At 58.9% G+C, this 17,899-nt stretch overlaps 1 protein-coding gene across 4 annotated transcripts in view; it reads right to left on the bottom strand.

Annotated features, from left to right (window-relative positions):
• Positions 1-17,899, bottom strand: part of CUEDC1 (CUE domain containing 1) — an 85,604-nt gene that overhangs the window by 3,037 nt on the left and 64,668 nt on the right. For all 4 annotated transcript variants that reach the window (XM_027625586.2, XM_027625585.2, XM_027625584.2 and 1 more), the window contains 9 exons: positions 17,240-17,869; positions 12,901-13,028; positions 7,875-8,001; positions 6,947-7,139; positions 5,598-5,684; positions 3,670-3,741; positions 2,762-2,855; positions 1,972-2,030; positions 1,066-1,145 (listed from right to left, as the gene is read on the bottom strand). In XM_027625586.2, coding sequence (XP_027481387.1) covers positions 1,069-1,145; positions 1,972-2,030; positions 2,762-2,855; positions 3,670-3,741; positions 5,598-5,684; positions 6,947-7,139; positions 7,875-8,001; positions 12,901-13,028; positions 17,240-17,584 — 1,182 coding nt within the window. In that variant the 5' untranslated portion in view covers positions 17,585-17,869 and the 3' untranslated portion in view covers positions 1,066-1,068. The remainder of the gene's footprint in view (positions 1-1,065; positions 1,146-1,971; positions 2,031-2,761; positions 2,856-3,669; positions 3,742-5,597; positions 5,685-6,946; positions 7,140-7,874; positions 8,002-12,900; positions 13,029-17,239; positions 17,870-17,899) is intronic.

Here is a 17,899-nt window from a genome sequence, read left to right as displayed (position 1 = left end):
GCTGGACAACTCGGGAGAGAGGAATGATGGCAAGGTCCTGATGTGTGGGCGGCTTTGGAGCAGACACGTTTTCCTGGGGGAGAGGGGCAGTGGAAAGGGGAGGGAATGGCAGCAACCGAGTGGGAGTGGGGTCCTTCACCCCAGGCGGCTGTATCGGGGCATCCTGGGCCAGCGGGGGTCGCGGGTGCAGCTCCGCGCCCGAGGACGGCCCCAGCTTCGGCGCTCTGGGGGATGTGGGAGGTAGTCAGCTAGGAGGTGTGAGGGCCAGCTGCCCGGGCTGGTTGATCCACCGCCACAACAACAATCTCGAGGGCAGCAGCTAGCCATCTCTTCATAGTGTGAGACAGGGCCACACCTGCCACACCGTCCGCTCAGCAGGGGAAAGCCCTGTAGATGCTGGCCACTGGGACCAGGACAGCGGCCTGGGGAAGGGTGGGCGGGTCGCCTCCTGATGGGGAGGGGGGCCGGAACAGGGAACAGGTTCTACTGAGCCCCGGAGGGGCTGCTGACATTCCCTGCTTCGCCCCCAGGGATGCACAGGAGAAGAAAAGGAGAAGCAGCCTGAGGGCCCACGGCTCCAGCCAGCAACAGAGCTGCCTGAAGGGAGACTCTTTCTTCATGTGGTTGTGGCAGATCCTACACCATCCAACCCAAGCAGGCAATGGGACAGTTCTGTGTGTGCACAGCTGTGGGGAGGCCACTTCAAGTTTTCCTAAGTCGTCCCCTTATTGTGCAGTATGTGTCCTGAACTGTCTTCCAAATGGGCTGTTAACTCTCAAGGTCAAAGCTGACTTTTCCCCCCTTGTTCCCAGGATCTGGCACAGGCAAGTGTGATTACTCTGCTAAATGAATAACCAAAAAAAAAAAAAAAGGAAACGCCAAAAGGCTGGTTTTCATGCAGAAGACCATGTCCCCTGCCACAATGACAAGGGAAGAAAACCCGGATCTGTGCCATCCAGTTGCCTGAGCCCAATGCCTCTGGATCCCTGGGAAAACCCCCGGGGTATTGGGCATGGCAGGCCCAGCCTCAGGCAGTGTCTGGGCAGCTGCGGCTCCAGGCCTTACCTCTTACTGTCCTTCCCTTAGGGTTTCCTCCACCTTGGGTGCCTTGGGTGCCTCGTGTCGCCGTCCCCGGAAGTCTTCATCTGAAAAGCAGAGGCAAGTTGCCTCATGTTCCACCGTGCAGGGCCTCATGAGGCGTGCCCCTGGGCTGGGCGAGAGCTGACCCAACACTCTCCATCCCCTTTGTTTGCTGGGGCACATGCTGAACCTGGGGTGGGGTGGGGTGGGGACACGTGGGTGTGCTGAGAGGCACCAGGGCACAGTGTGGGGTTAGGACACCTGGCTGCTGGCCTGGCTCCATCACTGAGCTCGGACAAGGTCTTCCCTCAGCTCCTCATCCTCATCTGTAGAATGGGTGGGGAAGTGGTACCCTCCATATGGCCTCTAAAGACCCTCCTAGCCCTTGTTTCTGGATGTCTCCTGACCACCAAAGGGCCCTTCTGCTCTGAGGCATGAGGATCAGCTTCAGCTGTGGGCCTGCTAGAGTCTAAGGCAGTGTCTTCTGGCCCACATGGCCTTTGGGAGGAACTGGATGAACGCCAAAAGGCCTCTGGGCCCAGGGACTGAAACTGCACAGCGCTTGGTTGTCCAGGTGAGGCCCCTCCACGCGGGTAGGCCTGACTGCCCCCGCCCACCTCAGAGAAGAGACCCAGAAACGGCACCTGACACTTTGTTCTCCAGGGAGAGATCTAGGTGGAGGTACAGCTGGGGCCCCCTTTTGGGAGTGGAAGGAAGGGAGAGGCAATATGAACCAAGTGGGAGGGCCCATTTCTTTGGGTCACCTGCCCACCTACCCACGATGTGTCCCCCAGGTTGGGTCCACCCACGAAATACCCGGGCCCTCCTCTTGGGAGGGTCACTGATGACAAGCAACTTAGAGCTCGAGCTCCCCTGCCCTCCTGGCCTCACCACAAGTGTGGCCCTCCACGTCGTCCAGGAGATTAGCTGTTGACACCGCAGCTCCCAGCCTGCCGGGCCATTCAGGAAACCTGTCTCAGGGACGGGTGGGCACTGCCAGCATCCTCCCACCTCCACCAGTCCCTGTCCCTGGCCTCTAGCGCCCACTCCCAGCTCAGGAGGCTTCTAGCATTATCCCCCAACCCTCCCGAAAGCCTCCTTTCCTCGGGATCAGGTGAGCAGCCAGGTCCTGACTTTATCACCCAGTTCCCATCTCTGGGCATGGAGAAGGGAGTTCCTCCCTGTTCCCCTCTGGCTGTTCGGCTTCTAATATCCTAGGCCCGTGTAACAAGAATGGATGGGAGTCTGGGTTAAAAGGTGGAGAACCTTATTTTTACTCAAGAAATGAAAGCAAGAAGGCAGGGCCCAACGTGCTTGAAATGGGTAGGCAGCAAGATCTATGGATCAATTCAACTCGAGAAACTAGGGAAAGGTTTGCCGATTTCAGGGGAAGAACCACGTCTTCTCCCAAGAGTAGATGAGCCCAGCCAGAAAGTGAAGATGTCGTGGGACAACTCGGGAGCCCACGGAAGGGAGTGGGAGACGCTGGCCTGCTCCCCAGCCGGGTCATGGGGCTCCGGGCCGGGCGGTGGGCTGGCCTCAGGGCGCACGGAGGAGGCAGGTGGCTGCAGAGCCTGTCCCAGCCCCAGCCCCTGGGGAGGGCGCAGCCTCGAGAGTCCGGCCAGGGGGTCAGCGCCCTCAGCACCCACGCCCCTGCCCTGCGCCAGGCCGGAAAGGATACGACTGGTGCTTGGACAAGTGTTTCCTCTTTGACTTCCTCATCCTGGTCTTCTCGGAGAAGGCCCTGGCCAGCTCGAACAGCTTCCTCCGGGTGGCTGGGGCAGAGAGACGCGTGAGCCACAGCTGCAGGGCCGCCCGGGGTGGGGGCGGGGGGCGGCGGCGGGGCGACAGGAATGCGGCGGGGAGGGGAGCGCACCCCCCCCCGCCCCCCCAGCAGTGGGGGCTGCCATCTGGGGCTGGCCTGCAGGGGCAGCATAGGCCACCGAGAGCAGGGCCGGCCTGGGCAGGCAGCCCGAGATCCGGGTATTCCTGCCCCAGCAGCGACAGACAGCAACGCGTCTTGGCTGTCTTTCCCGCCACCTCCCCCGCCCCCTTCACCACCTCCAGAGTTGGTTCTGGGATTTCCATGACTAATCCGAGATTTTCCCTGAAATGGAGCCTGGAAGGATGGCAGCCCCATTCACCCATGATTGTGTGGTCGGGCGGGGAGGAGGAAGGGTAGGTGCGTCCCGGCTGGCAGGACTTTGTGGCAAGAGGTCACAAACCCTCGGGCCTCCTGCCCACAGAAAGTGGGCTTAGCACAGGCCTCCCCACTCATCAGGCCTGGCCAAGTCCCCTCAAGCCACAAAGGACGTGAACTCTAAAACGGGGGTGGGGGTGGGGTGCAGCACATTCTTATTTTTCTGCAGACAGCTGGCTCAAGAGGATTTAAAACTGAGTTCAGTATCCAGACTCGGCTGCAGGGGGAAGTGAGGCAGGAAGGCGGAGGGAGCCAGCCTGCGATTAAAACGTCACTTTGGTTCACCCAGAGTCCACTAGGTGTTCAAAACTCCTGGTGGCTCCCTCCCTCCCATGAGGCCACAGGGCCTGTCTTAGAACAGATGGGGACGGGGCATAGGCTGGACTCACATTTTCCCATGTGTTTCAACTTGTCCCTGAATAAGGCATCTTCAGACACAGCAGGATTGGTGTCACCAGCTCCTGAAAGGGGAAGACACCCCTGAGGGCCGGCTGGAGAGGGAGAGCGGCTGCTCAAGCCCCCCCCCCCGGGGGGGGAAGTGGGTCAGGGCTGGCGCCCCACCCCGGACAGGGTTTTGGCCCAACCCTTCCATCTGAGGAACGGGGCAAAAGATCAGGCTTCTTCCCTAAAGACACTGAGGATTTGAGGAGTCCTTCTTTCTCCACCAAGCCTTGCTTGCCTTCTTTGTGTAAAAAGCAGGACAGTGATATGGTCCGCTGTATGCATGGAGGGCCGGCTCACACCGGCTTCCAACTCTCCGCTTCTCTGACCAACTCCGAGTTCCATGAAGTCATGCTGATAGCTTGGAATCAGTCGCGGTGGGAGTATTTACACCATGAAGTCACCCGACGCTAAGCACTGGGGCTTCCCCTGCACCCTGAACTTGGTTGGTATATATTCGCCAGCACGCGGTGGCTGGCCTGTACCCTGACCCGGTGTGAGAGTTAACATGGGAATGGAAGGGAGGTGCGGGCACAGAGCAGGCCTCTGCCCGTGACAGTTCCCTTCTCCTTCCTGCCTGGCTCAGCCCCTCTGATACTCCCTCCAGACGTGACGTTTCTGACTCATTTGACAGAGGAATGAGAATAAACCCAAATGGCCCACCTAGAGTCTCCCCGCTCACTCAGCACCCACTTACGTCTCTAGCTGCGCTTCTAAAGCCCCTGCTCCTCACCCTGCAACTCGGCTAATCCCAAGTCACCTTGCCTGCTAAGTCCCCTGTGAGTCATTATGATCCATCTCAGCAGCCCTGGCGTGTCTAGTTCACTCAGGATCAAGGACGAGAGACTGTCGTTAAAACTCCCAGATGCACATCTGGTGGGGCCTAAGCTCCGAGCCTGCTGCTTATGAATCAGTTCCACGGGATTTTCTCTCTTTGAGCTGGGATCAGCTGAGCTCCCCATCCTTCTGCTCCTCCACCCCACTCCACTGCATGATGTAAGGTCTGCTTCGGGCAAAAGCTGCCCCTGCTGCTACCTTCTCTGCAGTGGGCAGCCTAGTATGGATGGAGGCATTGGCTGGCTAGGGGCCACGAGGCACACACAGGGACACGTGAGCAGGTTATCAAGTATAGAACCCAGGCCTTCTGGCCCTCTCTGCCCATGTTCCCAGCTCCAGCTTAACCCTTGTTCGTGCATCCCAATAGGCTGCTGTCCATTCCTGGCCCTCCTTCAGTGGGTTAGGGCTCCTGGAAGGGCCTGGCCCTCTATTGAGGCAATTCTTGCTTCTCACCATCTTGGACGTGAAGCTCAAAATTCTCTTCCTCCAGCACTTGGGTGGGGCCCGGCCAGGGCAGATACAGCCTCAGCTAATGAATGAACAAAGCCTGCCCTTCTCACCGTGAGCAGCTGCAATCATCAGTAAATAATGTCCTCAGCTTTGCTGGTTTGTTCTAGCCATCTCTTGAATGTTTCTCCTGCATTCCCCAGAAGACCATAAGCTCCCCCAGGGCACAGATCAAGCCTTGGAAGTCTCTGAGTCCTTCCTGAGCCCACCCACCATGGGACATGTGTGCTGTGGCACGTCCCCTTCTTGCCCATGCTCCAGGCGCTTTCTGAGCAGTTCAGCCAGCCTCTAGCCAATCCCAAGGGGGCTCCAGCAGCCGCTGGATTGGCAAGAGTCCAGGTCTGCCAAGTGGAGGGGCCACGTCACTCGCAGGAGCGCGGTGGTGGGCTGGGCGGCGGGCTCAGACCCCGCCCTGTCCAGCCTGTTTCCCCACCCGACCCCCAAACTCCAAATACGCAAAGCACAAGGGGGGGGGCATCACAGCGTGAGCCTCTCTACCCTCCAGGCCTCCCTCCCAGGAAGGCAAGGTTACCTGGGGCAGGAGAAGGAAAGCCAAAGTCGTTTCCCACAGCCACACTGCTGCTGGATTTGGATTTCTGGGACTCGTATTTCAAACGATCTGGAAAAGGATCACATTCCTGTCAGGACAGCGAGCTCTCTCCCAGTGGCACCCTGGGCCGAGATGCAGGAGGCTGTTGGGGGGCCAAGCCCCCAGATCTCACATGACGCACACAAAGTATGTGCACACGTGTCTTCCAGCTCTCCAAGAACCAGCTGTACCATAGAAACTACAGCCTGACAGGCACCTGGAACGGGAGAACATCACACTTAGAAGGACACTGAGAGATCACACAGTCCAGTCCTTCATTTGAAAGGAAAGGCCCGGGTGGCTCAGTCGGTTCAGCATCAGACTCTTTCCACTAGGGTCATGATCTCGGGGTTGTGGGATTGAGCCCCACGTCCGGGCTCCATGCTTGGCAGGGAGTCTGCTTGGTATTCTCTCCCTCTCGCTTTGTTCCCTCCCTTGCACTCTCTCTCTCTCAAATAAATAATCTTTAAAAAATAAAATAAAATAAAATAAGAGGCGCCTGGGTGGCTCAGTCGGTTAAGCATCTGCCTTCGGCTCAGGTCACGATCTCAGGGTTCTGGGATAGAGCCCTGTGTGGGCCTCCCTGCTCGGCAGGGAGTCTGCTTCTCCCTCTGCCCCTCCCCCCTGCTCCTGCTCATTCTCTCTCTCTCTCAAATAAATAAATAAAATAAAAGGAAAGGAAAGGCCAGGCCCTGAGACCCCCAGCACCTGTGCTGCAGAGCTGGGGCCAGCCTTCTGCCTGCACACCTTATTCTTCCCCAACCATACACTGTCAGTCACATACACACACATACACACTCCCACCGGGACCCTCACTGTACCCCCCCACCCAACACACTCCCACCCTGAAGGGGAAAGGCAGCCAGGCTGGGGAGGAAGGTCCCCAACCAAAGACAGCTGAAACTGCCACAACACCTGACAGCCCCTGTCCTGACATCCTCTGCTCGGGGAGGCACCCACGGACCCAGCTCCAGACACGTCGGGCCAAGGCCAATGCCTGGCACACAGCAGATGTGCAGGAGCGAAGGAGAGGGCCCACGAAGGCACACCTGTCTTCCTCTGAGTCCCGGGGGGCAGGGGGAGGGGAGAAGGGTTGGCTGGTGACTCGTGTCCCTGCTGGCAGAATTCTGGGGTTCCCACAGGGTAACTTGGTGGGGGCCGTGTATCAACAGGACCGAGGCCACGTTGGCCTCCAGCTCAGTGCCTCTTCTGAGCCCCAAGGCTGAAGCCGACTCCAGCTCCCTTCCCCAGCCACAAAGGAGTGGCCGAAGTGCCCCCACCCAGGGCACCACCTCTCTCCAGGGCCAGGAGGAAGTCCCGGTTGCGCTGCAGCTCCTTCATGAACTCCTCGTTCTGCAGGAAGAGCGCAATTCTCTCGTCCTCCAGGTACTGCTTCCAGCGGTTCTCCTGGTCCCGGGTACCGGGCCCAGCCACAGAGGGCAGGCCTCCCTCTCCGCTCCTGGGCTTGGAGCTCCCGGGGTTACCCTGAGGAGGGGAGCAAGAGAGTTGAATGGCTGCTCACCAGGGCACATGCTGCACAAACATCCATGCATATCTGGGTGCCCACATGTCCTTTCCCAGGATCCTCCAGCCACGCCCTGGGGCCTGGGCCTGCACCTGCTATCGGGCTCTAGTGGTCAGCCAAAATCTAACTTAGCAGGCCAGAGCCGTCTCTGCTGGGGAAGCGGAAAGGGCTTAAAAACAATGTTTCCTCCCCCTCGGACCACCCCAGCCCTCATCTACAACCTGAACAGTCCTGAAAGTGATCTGTAAGCCGCTCAATAGCTTGGCTAGCGCCACATGGAGGCCCAAACTCAAAACTCTCCCTGTCCTAGCTGTGTCAGGGTGAGGCCCCCTTCCTGCAGGGTCCCTCAGGCCCTGCCCACATCAGGGGGAGAAGCTGCCCCTGTCCCTATCCCATGGGAGGGTGGGGAGGCGGCCGGCCCCTCTGCCATTGGCTTCCCCCGTGCCCACCTCCCTCCAGCCTGGGGCGATGGCTGCAGCCACAGACTCCTCCTTCCAGTCCCCTTCCCTGGGTGGAACAGGAAACCTCCAGGCCCAGACAGGAAACGAGGCTTTCGGTTCAGCGTTCTTTCCCTGCGAACCCAGGGCAACAGAAATAGCCCGGCGCAGGCTTAAACATCAGGAAGTGAAATGGGCTGGCACAAACTGGGGCCAAGCAGAGATGCCGCACAGGCAGCTGGGGGCTTCCCCCATTACCTGTATGCTGTCCAGCTGCTGGGGCAGGATGCGGAGAAAGTCCTCGGGGAGGTTGCCCAGCAGGGGTGGGTTCCAGTTACGATAGCGCCTCTGGCTCGACACGGGTCCAGAGCCCAGCACGTCGATGCTGGAGGGTGAAAGGTAACAACGAAGAGGGAACAGTCAGGCCCAAACACAGGAGTCGCGGCCCATCCCACCAGGATCCTGCTCAGAATGGCATTTCTGCTCTGAAGCTTCCCACGGCCTCCTCGGCCTCCAGGACAAAGGCCTAGCACTCTCTCTCATCTTCCAATCAGGCCTCTGCTAACCTCAGCCTCCGGCCGCAAGGCCCGGCTCCTCCAGCTCCAGGACAGTCACTGCTCTCCGGCTACTCCGGGCCCTCAAGGTCTCTAGGCCTAGAGCCCTCAGTGTTCATGGCGCTCGAGCTGGCTGTCCTGGGTTTACATGCAGATGTTTACGAATGTCCTCTAAAGACAGCAGGTGTGTCCCTAGCACCCAGCACAGTGCGAGCTCACGGCTGCTGAGGAACAGGTGCGCTCCCCATGACCAGACCCAGCAGACACCAAGCCCGGCCTGCCTGAATGTTGGTTTGCTGGGGTGGGGGGACATGGGGATGGCGGGACCCCTACAGAGTAGAGCAGATCCAGGCTCTAGTTCCGGCTCAGTCACAGCCAGCTGGGTGGTCCTGGGCAAGACCCTGCTCCCCTCTGGGACGGAGTTTCCTCGGAAAAACCGTCTCCCTGCCGAGGTGGGCAGGAGCCCCTCGTGAGGCTGTGTCTCGGGCACTGAAGGTGGGGATGGAAAGGTTCCTGTTGCAAGGGGTGCTCAGGAGCAGCTCTTCATAAGCAAGGTGCCTGGCTGGAGGTCCGTGGGCCACAGGCAGAGGCCATGGGGGGGCGGGGGGAGCGGGGACAGAGACAGGAAGAGAAGTGGTGGCAGGAGCCCTCCCTGACCCCCAGGCCCCTGCCCTGCCATCCGGGGCCTGAGGGCAGCCCGGGGCCAGGCCAGGAGCTCCCCACAGCGCCTCGGCAGCCTGCAGCGTGGCAACCGCAGGACACGTGTTCTGCTGAATCAGGGAAATGACACACGCAGAAGGCAGCGGGGCCGGGGGCGGCGGGCCGGCCGCTCTCGCCCGGCTTTGATTTGTCTCCAGCTCCAGGAATCCCGCCCGCCCCCTCACTGGAGGGGAGCTTTTCCGGGCTGCCGCTGACTGTGGAAATAACTTCCTTTCCTTTTCTATTTTGGGCGGGTGGCCTGGCAGGGCGAGGGGGGGCGGGGGCGGCGGCAGACGGGGATAACAAGCTGCTAAGTGCGTGGTGGGAGCCAGGGGAACCCGCCCGCCTCGGCCACCCTCCCAGGGCACAGGTGAGGGAAGGCTCCAGAAGAGCCTGCATCGTAAACGCAACCGGGACTCTGTGAGTCCTAGGCAGATCTCTCTCCACATCACTCTGCCGCCTTCTGTCACTGTCGGAGGCTTCACTTCTCCCAAGCGCCCAAGGCGGGGGAGAGGGTGCCCCCTCTCTTAGGGACTCGGGGACCACCCGTGGTTGGCCCCAGCACAGAGAATTCCTCTCCGGGGTCTTCCCCTAGGACCCGGGTACCCACTCCAACTCAACCACACCTGGAGCCACCCGGGAAAGTGCGGAGGGAGAACCCCAGAGTTGCACTGGGACCCCTCTAGCCATTTGTTACTGAGTCCAAGAGGGGAGGGGGACAAGGAGAGGGGAACCCCTCCTCATCGTTTCCCTGGCGGCTGGGACTGTGGTCCCAAGGAAGGTCAGGCCCAGCCCCTCCCGGGCCCCGGCAATGGCAAAGGCAGAGATGAGGTCAGCCACAGCTGCAAGAGCCTGGGGGGGGGGGGGGGGGGGGGCCTGAGCCCAGGCGGCCCAGGCAACTCCATTGTGGTCGGAAAGGAATGTCAGAAATGAGCTGAGAGACAAATAAAAAACTTCCAAGACTGTAATTTCAACAGGAAAACGGCAGGTGGCCTGTGCTGAGGGGTAGCTCTGGGTCTCAGAGACCTCCTTCATTCCGGAAAGAGAGGGAAGGGCAGGCTGGGAGGCTCTCCTGGCCCACAGCCTGGACACCAGGACCCCAAAACTAAAACTTCACGCCCCATCAGACCCCCAGGTTTACCCATGGCACATCAGACCCCAGAAGGATTCAGACATGAACCTTCCAGGCAGGATTTTTGGTAAAGACTGGACACTGAGGCCCAGAGAGAGTCAGGCCCTGTCCAGGGACACACAGATCGTGCAGGCAAAACCTGGGCCCAGGGGTCCTGACTTTTCAGGCACTCACTCCTGGGGTCACCCCAGCTCTCTACTGTCTTAGCAGGGCAAACTCCCAAGCCCCACGCCATCTGCAGTCCCTCAGGCGATGGGAGGTGGCAGAGGGGCCTGGCCCCCAGTAGCCAGAGATTCTAAAACACTAACCGGATCCTGTCACTCTCCAGCTTAAGCCTGCTGACTGCAGGATAAAGCCAAAGCTCCTCAGAGGACCCACAAGGCCCCCATGATCAGCTCGCCTCTCCAGCCTCACGGCCATTCCATTTCCTGGAGTTCCCCAAAGCTCCTGGATGGTTCCCCCTCTTCTGCCTCCTGGCCTTTGCACATACTATTTCCATTGCCTGAAATGCCCCCCTGTCCTCTGCTTCACCAGGACACAGTGTGGACATGAGTTCCTCTAGGCAGACTTTCTTGCCTCCAGTTCTATGCCTCTGCCCAGCCTCTGATGTCCTCAGGGGGGCAGGGTAGTATACTCATCTCAGCATCACACACATCGTTCAGCACCTGCATACTGCAGGAGACTCAGTAAATGCTGGAAATGAATGTTCTGGATAGAGAGACTGAATGAGGCCCTGGAAATGGCCTACGAGTGGACCTGGCCTAGCAGGGCCATCCTGGGGCAAAGGGGCACATGCTCAGAGCCTGGCCCTGCTTCTTCTGAACACTGGCCTCTGAGGGAAGCCTCACCACTGGTCTCAATATTCCATGTTAGAGCTCAGAGGCCAGCTGCGCAGCCTGGGGTGGGAAGGAGCAGTGAACCACAGGTGACAGGTCTGATCCCTGCCTGGGACTGTGCTAAGTGCTCCACGCATAGTATCTCGTTGGATCCTCACAGCACAGCACTGCTGAGCTGGGGATTAGTATTCCCATTCCACAGGTGAGGGGAGAGAAGCTCAGAGAGGTTAAGTAGTGAGCCAAAGGTCACACAGCCAAGCACCTAAAGCATCAGAAGCTGGGCAGCTGAAAGAAGGGGGTAGGAGAGCACTTTTCTTTTTTCTGACTCTACAACTCAAGTTCTCTGCCCTGTATCCTCCCCAGGTCCAGCAAAGCTTTCATTGCCAGGTCAGGGTCCCGAATCTCAGGCCTCTTAGGCCTTGATCTAGGGCTGAGGTCACCCTGCCCCCAACGGTGGCTTCCATCCCCGAGCTGCACTGCGCCTGACCTCACAGCAGCTGTAACACCCAGCCAGAGGGGCAGAGGGAGGACGGGGCCTGGGTACCCATGCCAGGTTCACCCTGGGATTCTGTCTCTTATGGCCTCAGGTTTCCCTTCTGAAAAACAGGCAGAACCACTTTGCCTAGTAGAAACTGGAGGTTTTGTAAAAGCATCTTGGAATATTAAAAAAAAAGTAATAATAAGTCAAAGGTAAACCACTTAGCCCTGGGCTCCATGACCCATGCCAGGCCGCAAGTCCTGCCAAGGCCTCACCCAGACCAACCCATGCCCTCCCTGCCTCCCACCCCACTGGAGCCTCCTGGTACCACCTGCAATAAAGGAAGGACCCCAGGTCTGCTCCTGTCCCCGACTTAAAACATTGTTCCCTCTGTCCTGTGACCTTCTAGGCCTCCATCAGCTCCCTGAGCTGCAGTCGCAGAGAATTTTCTCATTAGGGAGGTGACAGACACAGCAGCGAAGACACTGGTTTTGGAATCAGAACGGCCTGAGTTCACAGCTCAGCTCTGTGGTGTTGGGAAAGTTACGAAACCTGGCTTAGGCTTACTTTCCTCATCTGTGAAATGGGGACGCTGACAGTGCTCTCATAAGCCGTTCAAGGATTAGAACATGACAGTGTATACATAAAGAGCCTCACTGGTTCCCAGCACTTGGTAGCTGGTGGCTGGGGTCATTACCCCTACCTGCATAGCAGAGGTCTCCACTACCACGGCCTGAGGTGCCCAAGATCCCCAGAAGGAAAGATCCACTGGGACTAGTCCCCTGTCCCATCATTTCCCCCCAACTCCTCAGCACCCCAGCGCTGAGCCATTCGAAGGAACTGCAGCTCTAGCACAAAGAGACGCCCAGGCCCCAGCAGTCCCACTACAAACATGAAGCACAGAAAAGCGCCTCAGAGACCACGGGACCTGGCTGGCAACTGGCTTCGTGTTAACCCTCCAGATTACAGAGCCCCTCACACCTGGAAGAACTCTCCCAGGACCCTGCAGTCTATTCCTCTGCCTCCACTTATCAAACTATCCTGGAAAAAAGACTTACTTGCTCCCATTGCCTAAAAATCCCCACAACACCCCTAGACCAGGGATGGCAAATAGGTATCCATCCCGTCAATTACTGCTGACTGTCTGGGAGGTGCTGTGTGGACGGGGACTCTGAAGTTCTGTCTCCACTGAGCAGGAAAGAGCCCAGTGGTCGATTAGCAATGTGTTCCATGGGCTCAGCGCGGGAAGTGTCTACACACTCCCTGTGTTCACTTCTCCCACTTGCATGGGCCTTGACTGTGAGATCCCAGAAGGCAGCGCCACGCCTTATGTAACTCCGTGTCCCATATCATGTTCTGCAAAGCACCTAGCAATATTCAGCGAATGTTTGCCCTGGCGATCCTTCCCATGTGGAAGTTCTCCTTGGTATCTAGCTACAATGTCTCTTGCTACAGCAGAAGCCTGTTCTTGGTGGAATAATATCCTGAGGGGTCCAGCCAAGTTTTCCACGGCGTTTGTACTCAACCCCAGCCCCTGATCCCTTTCCCCCACCGACCTGCGCTCCGAGAGGAGCCGGGTTCTCACCGGGGAGGTGGTGTGGGGGGAGCCAGAGGGTAAGGCCTGTCGAACATGTGCATGTGATAGGCTGGCGGGGAATAGACAGGTGGGGGTTCTTCATCAGAGCTGTCAGGCTCCAAAGTCCTTTCCAAGATCTAGATCAGAAACAACAACAAAAAAAGACATGTTAACAATCCTTCTCTGAATTTAAATAACATTCAGACAAAAGCCAGGGCGGGCAAGGGTGCGTCGTAAGGGAACTCTGTGTTGCCGTGGGAGTGTAAATGGGATAGGGCCACCACTTTGCCAAATTGTTTGGTTTTCTGTAAAGCTGAACGCATGGCTGCCTCTGACCCTACAATTCCAACATACTCAGTGGGCATGAAAGCACACGTCCCCAAAAGAATGTTCAGAGCAGCATTATCCATCTGAGCAAGGTTTAAAAACAGGCCAAACAAATCACGGGGCTAGAAGTGAGAGCAGGAGGACCTCTGTGGGGGTGCAGCAGGCCGGGACGGGACACCAGGGGGGATTCCAGGCTCTGTGGATGTTTCCTGACCCCGGGCGCTGGGGCAACTTCATTGAGCTGCACACGTATGGTTCGCGTACTTTTCGGGACATGGGTTACTTCTGATAAATAACTTCAACATCATTCGCACTCTCTCTCAAAGTACCTCCACGTCAATTATCTCACCTGAAGTCAAACAACTTGGCAAGGTAGGATAGAGTTCGTTACTCCCATTTTATAGATAAGGAAACTGAGGCCCAGGCTAAGTGACATGGCAAAGCCATATGCTCTCTTTAGAACTCAGTCTTCAAATTGGACATGGTCTCCACAACAAGGATCCGTCCTTCAAGCACAATCCCCACACACCCTGGTTGGATTCTTAGGGCGGACAGTGAAAAGGGGAGTACCCAGGATGCCTCTCCCTCCTGGATGATTCTCTTCATCCAGAAACCAGAAAGAGGGGCAGGGAAAAGCCAAGGGCTGGGCAAGGCCCAGAGTTCCTGCTCCGTGGACTGACCTGGATCCTTCCCCAGGGAACCACAGAGGAGTCTGGGGCAGGAGGCAGGAGGTGACCATCAACCAGGAGATCCCAGGTCGGACACACCCCAGCTGGCCTACACCTTAGCTTCCTGCTCCCTGTCCTCTGCTCCCCACTTCTGTGCCATCTCTTCCAAGACCAAAGAACACGGGAAGGGCTCAGAGGCTGTCAGTGGGCCCCAGAGTCCCCAGGCCCTGCATCTTAACCCCGAGTGAGTTAGTGGAAGTCATGCTAAACTCCTTCTGCAAGCCTGGGCGGGGCCGGGCCGCACTGGCACCTGTCCGCCCTGAGCCCACCCCACCCGGGCACCCAGGTCTCGCAGGGACACCCTGGCAGGTGGGCAGGTGGGCGGCACACACACAAGAGCGTCCATGCTCTCACACACACTGCCACACTTTGTGCATACGCAGCCAGCCCAACCCAAGGAGGCCTCCCGCCCCTGGAATGCACTAACGTTCTTTCCTTTCAGGCGGAAAGTATTTAAACAGATGCTTTTGCAGAAAAAGAAGAATGTAGCTGCTTTGTGGGCCACTGCTCTGCTCAGCCCAAATTTCCACAAGAAAAAAGAGAGAGAGAGAGAGAGAGGGAACACTGCAAGCTCCAGTCCAGTTCACTGGGGAACGTCGGGTGCCTGGCACAGGACAGGGGCTCAGCAACTACCTGGCGCACAGTGTTGTTTCTGCTCCCAGCCCACACTCCCTGCCCCTCAGACCCTGCAGCTCTGAGGGACAGGGTTCACGACTGGGGCCTTGAGGCCAACTTCTCCTTCAGTGGCTGGTGTGAGGGAGATGGGTGAGGAGGGGAGAGCTGTTTCCTGGGTGAGGAGGGGAGAGCTGGAGTCTTAGGCCGAAGGAAGCTGCTTGGGGTTTCCTAGGCCGCGGCCTGTAGCCTTCTGCCTCGACTCAGGGAGATCAGGCCTCTGTGCTGCTGCCCCAGGAGGCCCCCCTCTCCTCACGGCCGCTCCTGTTCCTCAGAGCAGCCTCCTGGGGCTGCAAGAACCAGACGTTCATCAGAGGCTCCTGGAGCAGAATGAGGAACCGCCAAGGAGGCAGGCAGCGGGCCAGGCACGCTCCAAAAAGGCTGATCCCGAGTCTCCAGGGAGAGTAACCCCAGCCGTGTTCCTGGCCTCCCTCAGCCTCTCTCCCCACAACCCCGCCAGCCACAGTGAGGTTGTTCTTCTGGCTCTAAGGGTGCTGAAGTCTTTGGCTCTGTGGCCCCTCGGCTTCACTCAGCATGGGTGATGGATGCCTGCCAGGTGCTCCAGGGACTAGGGTCCAGGCCATGGATCTGACAGGAGCTATTTCTCTGTGGCAAGGATGCTCCTCGGGCCAGCCCACCATCCATCAGCCGCCAGCGAGGGGGCTTTTTCCAGTCAGCAGTTAGTGTCATTCCAGCTGCTCATAAATCTTCTGAAGCACTTCCCGCTGCCTCAGGAACTGCCTGCCGATGTGCCAAGCAGAGCCCCAAAGGTGGGCGTTTGGGGCAACAGCCACGGAGGGATGCTGAGAAGGGGCTCAATTTGGAAAGCAAGAGTCTCAGAAAAACAGGAGCACGCCTAGTGCAGGCCTATCAAGGGGATGGTGAAGACCCGTGGAGATTCACAGGCCCGTGGGTGCCATGGACAAAGGAGGAAAGATTATTCTACCCTACCTGCCAGACTGCAGAATCAATGAGATCGCAGAAAGGGTCAGAATATGCAGAATACTTTCCTTCCAGCTCACGCTTAAAGGATGTATTTGCAAACACACACACACACACACACACACACACACACACACACACACACACACACACTCACCCCTCCTTTCCACAAAGAGGATCTGGGTTTTCTGAGACTCCTTCCATTGGCTAATCCAGGCCGTTCAAAGGAGTGGTCTCCCAAAGAAAGAGACTAAAGAAACCTGTGCAAAGACAGGAACAACACTTATTCACTCAACGAGCGTTCCCTGGGTGCCTGTTACGTGCCAGGACTGTCCTGGGTGCTGTAGGTGACACGGGGAGGAGGCAGATGTCATCGCCCACGGAGCTTCTCCTCCACCTGGAGGGAGAAATCGCAGGCACCACCAACTCAAGGAAGAAGGGCCAGTGGCCTCGCCCTGCAGGAGGACTCCGGCTGACAGAGAGTCCTCGCTGCCTGCAGGGCTGTGTTGACCAGGAATGTGAGGGCATATCTGGGTCTAGGTTTTCCTTGTCAACGAGGGTAATAATAATAATAATAATGCCGCCTCACAAAGTGTATGAGGACGGATACATCCGAAGCCTGTAGGATGGTGCCTGGCACAGGATGGGACTCAGTGAAGAGCAGAGTTAAATGCCATCTGCTGGGCCCTTCCGTCCTGTCCATGGCCACATGTCCCACGTGTACCTTCTCACTGCCCTGCAGGCAGTCACCCGACCACAGAAAGCCTCTGCGCGCCCCTTCTGCACCCAGCACGGCAGGTCCTGCGGAGACCGGGGGTCACACATTTACTGGACTCCTGGAGGGGCCTGAGGCAGCAGGGAGGTCCCTTCTCCCCCAGCGACCTCGCTGAGAAAGGAGGGAACTGCTCGGGCACTGCCTGCTGCCGCCTCCATCAATGCCTTGGTCAGAGGAATTTAACTAGTATGACGGAGGTCCCTCCTCTTTTGGTGGCTCCCTACGCTCTCTCTCCACGGCCTGGCCTTCTCAAGTTCCCAGTCTCTGCCGGCTCCGGGGATCCTGACAGATGGTCCCGCTGCGGGCTCCCGAAGCGGCCGGTGCTCTGTCTCACCTCTGAGGCTTTGCAGGAGCGCTTCCCTCTGCCTGCAACCGCCTGTCCCTCACTCCCTACTCTTTCTCTGGGCCTCAGCTTGGCTATCCCTTCCTCCGGGAAGCCATCCTCCTCTCCTCCCGCTTCTCCCACTGTAAGCGTTTACCACTCTCCCAGCTACCACTGCCTGAGTCTTGTGAGCTCTGTGGCCACGGCGGACACCCAGAAGTGCAAAAGGAGCCTTTCCAGGAAAATACAGGCTAGAGGGCCCCAGCCTGGAACTGGACTTCACTATGTTGGGGTAGGGCCTGAGTGTCTGCATTTTTAACAAGCTCCTCAATTCTGATGACCCCTGAGCAGGGTCTAGTACCATGCCTGGCACACCACCGAGTAGGGGCGCCGTGTTTGTTGAATGACTACATGATCTCTGCCCATAAAAGGCCACTGACCGGCTTGGGTACGGGGTTCCTACGAGAAAGGGGCTACTGGCGAGTTAGAAGTCAGGCAGGGCTAACAACCCAAGTCCCCTAAGAGGTTCAATCAGCGCTGGGCCTCCCAGTGAATGATGGGGGTGGGGGGCCGCGCCCCTACCTCCGGGGGGATGCTGTCTTCCGAGTCGGAGCTGTCCTCGTAGACGCTGCCGCCACCGCCCTCCAGGTTCATCTGCAGCAGCTGGTCGATGGTGGCGTCCACGGCGCCGCTGTTGGCGCGCAGCACGCACTCGATGATGTCGTAATCCATGTTGGGGAACATGGTCTTGAAGTCGTCCATGGCCTGGTTGAACTCGAGGCGGCGCACCTGGCGGGCGGGCCGGCTGTTGTTGAGCTCCTGCGAGGCGGCACCGGTCCCGGCCCCGGCCCCGGCCCCGCGCGCCCCCGCCGAGCCGCCCCCGCCGCCGCCCCCGCCGCTGCTGCTCCGGCGGAACAGGCTGGTCATTTTGCCGAGCCGCTGGGGGAGAATGTTTGCGGCCGGCGCCGAGCCCCTGCCCCCGGATCCCTGCGCCGTGGCCGCTCGCTCGGTGGGCTCGGGAAGCTCCCTCCCGCGGCTCCCGCTCCGCTGGGCGGCCAGGCGGGGGCGGGGCGCGCGGGGTCGCCGGGTCGGGAGGCTAGGGCGCGGGGCCACCGGCGGCCCTCGGGGAGCGGCCCTCGCGGGGCGGCGGCATCCGGGCCCGGGCCTCTGGTCATCCACACCCCCGGGGCATCCTGGGGCCGACGGTCCCACCTGAAACAGAGGGAGGGCAGAGTCAGGGGC

Source organism: Zalophus californianus, chromosome 16 (assembly GCF_009762305.2).
Source record: "Zalophus californianus isolate mZalCal1 chromosome 16, mZalCal1.pri.v2, whole genome shotgun sequence".
Taxonomy (NCBI): Eukaryota; Metazoa; Chordata; class Mammalia; order Carnivora; family Otariidae; genus Zalophus; species Zalophus californianus.
This window is presented reverse-complemented; position numbering and strand designations above follow the sequence as displayed.